The sequence below is a fragment of the Dendrobates tinctorius genome, unplaced genomic scaffold, assembly GCF_039654945.1.
Source record: "Dendrobates tinctorius isolate UK_male_01 unplaced genomic scaffold, ASM3965494v1 ptg000233l, whole genome shotgun sequence".
Lineage (NCBI taxonomy): Eukaryota > Metazoa > Chordata > Amphibia > Anura > Dendrobatidae > Dendrobates > Dendrobates tinctorius.
In genome coordinates this window covers 6359883-6367577 of record NW_027361900.1, presented here as the reverse complement: position 1 = coordinate 6367577, position 7695 = coordinate 6359883, and the positions used below count along the sequence as shown (strand labels likewise).

At 42.1% G+C, this 7695-nt stretch overlaps 1 protein-coding gene across 1 annotated transcript; it reads left to right on the top strand.

Moving 5' to 3' along the window:
• Positions 1-217: 217 nt before the first annotated feature.
• Positions 218-4375, top strand: LOC141060234 (uncharacterized). The gene has a single exon (XM_073556465.1). The coding sequence runs from the start codon at positions 501-503 to the stop codon at positions 2421-2423; it is 1923 nt and encodes a 640-aa protein (XP_073412566.1). The 5' UTR covers positions 218-500; the 3' UTR covers positions 2424-4375.
• Positions 4376-7695: the final 3320 nt, after the last annotated feature.

Genomic DNA, 7695 nt, shown 5'->3' with positions numbered 1-7695 from the left:
AGGAGGCTGAGAGTGCGGTCTGTATGATATATAGGAGGCTGAGAGTGCGGTCTGTTCGATATATAGGAGGCTGAGAGTGTGGTCTGTACGATATATAGGAGGCTGAGAGTGTGGTCTGTACGATATATAGGAGGCTGAGAGTGCGGTCTGTATGATATATAGGAGGCTGAGAGTGTGGTCTGTATGATATATTGGAGGCTGAGGGTGCGGTCTTTACGATATATAGGAGGCTGAGAGTGCGGTCTGTACGATATATTGGAGGCTGAGAGCGTTCTCTTTTGCACACTGTACAGCTTGCAAAAAGGCACACGTTTTAGTGGGAGAGGCCAAAAAATGAACACGTAATAAAACTGTTTATGGTAGCCATAGGGTGGGCCCTAGGCATCCCAGTCCGACCCTGTTCATCCAACAAGATTTTCTATTAGACTGTGAACTGTCCTTGTCTTGGTAAATAAAGTTTATTACAAAGCTTGCCATTTTTATGGACAGTTTAAGTAGAAATGTTCAAATATATAAAACTCAAGGATATTTTATTAAAAAATAATTGTTTTTTTATCTTAGCAGATGACTATAACAGGAGATCAGAGGGACAGCTGACATCTTCAACTTTTAAATCTGATGATCTTGAGATCATACGAGATAGAACTGAAGTGATTGCTGTTACTCCAGATATATCATTATCCATTCACAGCAAAGATTTCTCATCTGATCCTTTGAAACAGGTCCCATCTTCTGATTCATTAATGACTACTAAGGAAAATCAAAGTCACAAAAGAGGCAATAAAAAGCCAACTGCTCCTAAAGCAAAGAAGTCATATTCATGTTCAGAATGTGGGAAGTATTTTACATGGAAATCACATTTTGTTACTCACCAGAGAACTCACGCAGGAGCGAAACCTTTTTCCTGTTCAGAAGCTGGGAAATATTTTGCACAGAAATCAAATTTAATTAACTACCAGAGAGCTCGTCCAGGGGAGAAGCCTTTTTCATGTTCAGAATGTGGGAAATGTTTTACAAAGAAATCAACATTTGTTACCTACCAGAGAACTCACACAGGGGAGAAGCCTTTTTCCTGTTCAGAATGTGGGAAATGTTTTGCAAAGAAATCAACTTTTGTTACCCACCAGAGAACTCATACAGGGGAGAAGCCTTTTCCCTGTTCAGAATGTGGGAAATATTTTGCACAGAAATCAACTTTTGTTACCCACCAGAGAACTCACACAGGGGAGAAACCTTTTTCATGTTCAGAATGTGGAAAATGTTTTGCACATAAATCACAGTTTGTTACCCACCAAAGAAATCACACAGGGGAGAAGCCTTTTTCCTGTTCAGAATGTGGGAAATGTTTTGCACAGAAATCACAATTTGTTACCCACAGGAGAACTCACACAGGGGAGAAGCCTTTTTCATGTTCAGAATGTGGGAAATGTTTTAACAATAAATCAGATTGTGTTAATCACCAGAGAATCCACACAGGGGAGAAGCCTTTTTCTTGTTCAGAATGTGGGAAATGTTTTGCACGTAAATCACATTTTGTTATCCACCAAAGAACTCACACAGGGGAGAAGCCTTTTTCATGTTCAGAATGTGGGAAATGTTTTAACAATAAATCAGGCTGTGTTAAGCACCAGAGAACTCACACAGGGGAGAAGCCTTTTTTATGTTCAGAATGTGGGAAATGTTTTAAATGGAAAATAGATTTTGATCGCCATCAGAGAACTCACACAGAGGAGAAGCCTTTTTCCTGTTCAGAATGTGGGAAATATTTTAACCGGAAATCAGATTTGGTTAATCACCAAAGAACTCACACAGGGGAGAAGCCTTTTTCCTGTTCAGAATGTGGCAAATCTTTTAACTACAAAGGGAATCTTGATGAACACCAAAGAACCCACACAGGAGAGAAGCCTTTTTCATGTTCAGAATGTGGGAAACGTTTTACTCAGAAACCAAATCTTGTTAAACATCAGAGAATTCACACAGCAGAGAAGCCATATTCATGTTCAGAATGTGGGAAATATTATAAATGGAAAATAAGTCTTGATAGCCATCAAAGAACCCACACGGGGGAGGAGCCTTTTTCCTGTTCAGAATGTGGGAAATGTTTTACTCATAATTCAAGTCTTGTTAAACATCAGATAATTCACACAGCAGAGAAGCCATATTCATGTTCAGTATGTGGGAAAGACTTTAAATGGAAAATAAGTCTTGATCGCCATCAGAGAATTCACACAGGGGAGAAGCCTTTTTCCTGTTCAGAATGTGGGAAATATTTTAACAATAAATCAGATTGTGTTAAGCACCAGAGAATTCACACAGGGGAGAAGCCTTTTTCATGTTCAGAATGTGGCAAATGTTTTAACAATAAATCAAATTGTGTCAAGCACCAGAGAACTCACACAGAGGAGAAGCCTTTTTCCTGTTAATGTGGGAAATATTTTAACCACAAAGCGCTCCTTGATTGCCATCAGAGCAGGCACACAGAAGTGAAGCCTTTTTCATTTTCTTAATGTTGGAAATATTTTACTTGGAAATCATCTGTTAATAAACATCAGAGTCGTCACATAGGGGAGAAGACTTTTTTATATTCATAGTGTCGGAGTAGTTTTAACCCAAACTGAATCTTCTTAAATGGGTTGTCTCTTGTCATTCCTCATGTTTGCTGACATAAAACTAAACTTTATTAATTCCAAATGTAAAACTATACCCATAATTCACCCTCTGAAGGTTAGTCAGAAGGTGACTAATAGAAAAAAACATATACCCCACAGTTCAATATATCGGGTGAGGTGACGTATAAACACTCACTCTCCAAGCCTCTCATTTCTATGGGCTTCATCGTCCTCACCAAAGGCGACTCATCAGGAGACTATTTAATATTGACCTATATTCAAGCGAGACTAGACAAAAAAAACTAAAATCATGTATCATGTTATCCGAAACAGTCAGAAAACTAGCCCCATATTGGCAGATCCCAGACCTCAAACTATATACTTCGGAAGCTTATAAGCCCCTCCAGTGTCAGGAATAGATAGTATGATTTTGAATTTACCAAATGGCGGCAATGAAACAAAGAGTGAAAAATTTAAAGGGGTCTGAATACTTTCCATAGCCACTGTAAAAATAACTCCTCTTTATTAGGTAAAGTATAAAAGAATTGCAACATTTTCCGATACCCGTCGCGTCTCCATTTTTTATGATCTCGCATTGGGTGAGGGCTTATTTTTTACTTGCCGAGCTGATGTTTTTAATGGAGACCATTTTGATGCAGATACGATCTTGTGATCGGCCGTTATTGCATTTTAATGCAACGTTGCGGCAACCAAAAAAAGTAATTCTGGCGTTTTGACCTTTTTTCTCGTTACGCCATTTAGCGATCGGGTTAATTCTTTTTTATAGTGATAGATCGGGCGATTCTGAACGCGGCTATAACAAGTATGTGTATGTTTGATTTTTTTATTGCTGTATTTTGAAAGAGGGGTGATTTGAACTTTTATATTTTTTTAACATTTTTAAAAACTTTTTTTTACTTTTGGCATTGTGAAGACATACAGCATTGTATCTTAATTAACCAGATGAATATTTTTTAGCAAACGAAGAATAATAGAATGTTATCTGTATGTTGGCTTTAAATGTAAGTGTTGATTTCTGGTTGGTCAAGAAAACAGATTTTTGTTTGTGTCAGCCGGTAATATTGACATCTATACATCCAAAGGACAAGAGACAGGACAGCAGCCACAACATCATCACAAGGGACACGGATCTATCATTCTATAGGAAACAACCTAGGGGTTTTCAGCCTCGGTTGGAAGAATACAGATCTGCTCCATTGACCATTGCTGAACCATGGATACGTTTGGAGACAGGTTGTGATCCTCGGATCAACTGGCCTTGTACCTTGTATGGACTGTCAATTTCCTATGCTTGTCATTACCCCTGTGTGTGTGTGCCACAGGTGGAGTTGCGACCCTGGAAGATCTGTAGTCACAGCTGCTATTATCCTGGCGGGTCAGTGGAGGGTGAGACTCTGTAATGTGCCCCATCTTGGGTATTTTTCTGGGACTGTTCTATGTGTTAGCATACAAAGAGATAAACTGCACGGCAGGGAAATCACGGCCGCCACATGTGCTCGGTGCGATACTGCTCAGTGAGCCATGATGAGCTCATGTAACCGGACACTTCGGGTGCACACCAAGTAAAGAAAGTGTGGACCCGCAGAAGCGCAAAATGGCCGTCATCACTCGCATACTCCATCTCCCTGAGGACACGCTGTGAACTGCTTGATCAATAAAGAACAGACTTTTTACACTGGTGAGTGCCACCTCATCTTTTCTTCGTGTTCTATGTGTTATCTGCCTGTTCTGTGGTAGAATAAAGCATTGCCCACACTGTGTTACCCTCACCCTGTGTTGTCTGAGTAGTGTTTTGCCCATGCTAATAGGAGAGCGGGAGTTCGGCGGGACGATCACTGGTTCATGTGGTTTTGTCTAGCAGGTGGCGCGCAGCATTCCGGCAGTGACAAGCATAGAGGTCTGCTGGAGACCTCTGGTTGTCATGCTAACCCATCGGTGACCCATGATCCTGTGACGGGGTCACCGATGGGCGGGATTTCCGGTGCACTTGCTGGAAGTGCGCATTAAATGCCGCTGTCAGAGGTTGTTCGGGGCAAATGGCAGCTGTTCAAAATAGCTGACGTGCCGGAAAAGATGTGAGCTCACTGCCAGAGCCCGCATCAAAGGGAGGAAGTACATTTACACCCGGTGTCGGAAAGGGGTTAAAGGGGATTGTTTTTACAGAGCCAGAAGTGGTAATCAATCATGTATACATACAGATAATTACAGAAATACACAGCTTCTAATGATAAATAGTATAGAGTTACCACAAGAAAATATAATTTGTGTAAACCATGTGTAGATATAAAAATTCAGGCAAATGTCAAATGTTGTAGCTCCATCTAGTGGCCATGTGCAAAAGTGCCATCAGAGTAAAATGTTGGCGTGACACCTAATAGTGGTTGGGACATACCCCTGATGGCTTATTGGTGCAAACCGAGCGACCTGGGGCAAATGCCAATCAGAGGTCACAGGGAGCGAGTATACCCCACGTGGGTACATGCATCTGTGACGCCCCCGGGTGGTGTGTCACGTGCGGGATCCAGGAAACAGCGTCACACGCCATCCCGGGTAACTCCGCCTCCAGGCACCTCTGATTGGATGGTGTCACACCGAAGAGGAGTGACCGGAATGACACTGGATGGACTCGTCGCCATGGAGACCGGACTAGGCCACACCACGCGAGAGTTCAGCATCCCCAGTGAAGCAGGAGGTTCAGGATGAAAACCTGTTGGTAAGACCAAGATGAATAATGCTGCATAGAGCCATCTGGTAGTGATCAATCAGGTAAAGTGATAGTGAGGGGGGTCTGGAAACAAAACTGCATGTGAAAAGTGCCAAATGTGACCCCACCAAGTGACCAGTGAGAGTGCAACTGTGCAACGGGTAAGAAAAGAGAATAAACAGTGATATGGTAAAGATATAAAGAGAAAAGCAGCTTAATAACAGTGATGATAATAAAATCTATGGGAAGTGTTTGTGGTGAAGTGTATACACTCCTAGAAATGTTTCCTCTACAATATAGAGATATAAATGATCAGTATTAGGACGTGTAACAAAGAGGAATCTGTTATTATATAGAGAGAATGTAATGAGCAATAAATGACGGGAATAATCGGGAATGAAATTGTTATTAATACTATAATGAGATCCCAGCACCTGACACTTCCCGGGATATATGGGCTTATATTAGAATCCCAATTACCAACTGGAAAGATAACAACAAAGGGAAAAGGGCGGAACAAAAAACAAGCCCCAAACACCTCATAACCCACAATGTAAGGGCAGAAAAATACCGGAAAATATAAGTTTCTATTCACATTGCAATATTAGTCACATGTGATCTGTGTCTCTTCCAGAAGAAAAGTCATCACAGTGTCATTCCCCATAATAACCGTATAGAGGAGGAAATGATCGCGGAGAGAGAGTCCATTGTTAGAATAGTGGGGAGACACAGATGGGATCCTGTTGTGAGTTCATTTTTCCCTTCACCAGTGAGGTCTGATGAACTCCCTCTTCTGGCGAAGGAAGATAGTGAGGCTGATTACCAAACAGCTGAGCAGGTAGATGATGACTGGGTCACAGGAACTGATGACTGGATATAAGGCAGCCGACGCCCTGCTGCCTTGCCGGTGATTTTCCTGCTGGATTCTTGGAGACCAGTCTGATTTCTGCTTCTCAAAGTGAAGTTTTGCTCTGCCTTTTGTACACTTTAGTTCTGGTTTTGTTTGCCTTGTTTTTTTTTGGAGTTCAGCCATCCCCGGCCGGGGGTGAGCTGAATTCCATTTTTTCTCTGATCTGTTGATCTCTGGCTCTGTCTTCAGAATATACCTGAGTGCTGATATAGTCTTTTGAAGCCTAGCGACTTCAGGGCCTGTTTCTCCTATCAGACGGTTGGGACATTTTTTGGATAGGGTTTTTTGCGGATTGCAGACAGCAGCTTTTCTATCCTGTCCTATTTAGTTAGCTTGGGCCCCATCATTTGCTCATCCTATCTTTCTATCTGTGTTAGTGTTTTTCATCTTGCTTCACCGTCATTATATGTTGGGGGCTGCCTATTGCTTTGGGGTCTGCTCTGGGGCAGTTTAGATTTCCCCTTTCTTTCTTTAGGCCTATTTAGTTCTCCGGCTGTGATCGAGGGGTCTAGGGCACCGTAGGAACCCCCCACGGCTACTGCTAGTTGTTGTGGATAGGATCAGGGGTCTGCAATCTGATAGCTGCCAACTTCTCTGGTTTTCTGGACTTAGCTATTATTTTTGTTTTTTCCTCCTTCGGTGACTCATCCATAACAGAATCACCGGCCATACCGCAGATCCTAGGGTACTCAATAGCAGGAAAGAATTGTAAAAAAAAAAAAAAAAGAAGGTGTCAGAATTTCTTTGTGTATATTTTTTCCTCTATATCTCTGAGGCCGTAGGGGGAATTTTTTTTCTCTCAATGGAGAGGAAGCAATTGTCTGATCATGTGGAGCAGCTTGCTGCGGAAGTGCGGGGAATTTCCGCCTATCTTACTCATTCACATGCTGCTGAACCAAAGATCCCTACTCCTGATGTGTTTTTTGGGGATCGGTCTACATTTTTGAATTTCAAGAATAATTGCAAATTATTTTTTTGCCTTGAAGCCTAACTCGTCGGGGAGCTCCGCGCAGCGGGTTAAAATTGTCATCTCTTTGCTGTGCGGCAATCCCCAGGATTGGGCGTTTTCTTTGAAACCTGATGATCCTATTCTAAATAATGTGGATGCATTTTTTCAAGCCTTGGGGTTGTTGTATGATGAACCTAATGCTATTGATCAAGCTGAGAAAGCCCTGTTGGCAGTGAGCCAGGGTCAGGATTCTGCAGAGTTATACTGTCAAAAATTCCGAAAGTGGGCAGTCCTTACTACCTGGAATGATGGTGCCTTGGCAGCTCTCTTTCGGAAGGGTTTGTCAGAAACCGTAAAAGATACTATGGTGGGATTTCCTGTTCCCTCTGGTCTTGACGATTCTATGTCATTAGCCATTCAGGTTGATCGGCGTTTGCGTGAACGCAAGACCGCACGAGAGGTTTTGCCACATGTTGAACAAATGTCTGAACCTATGCAATGT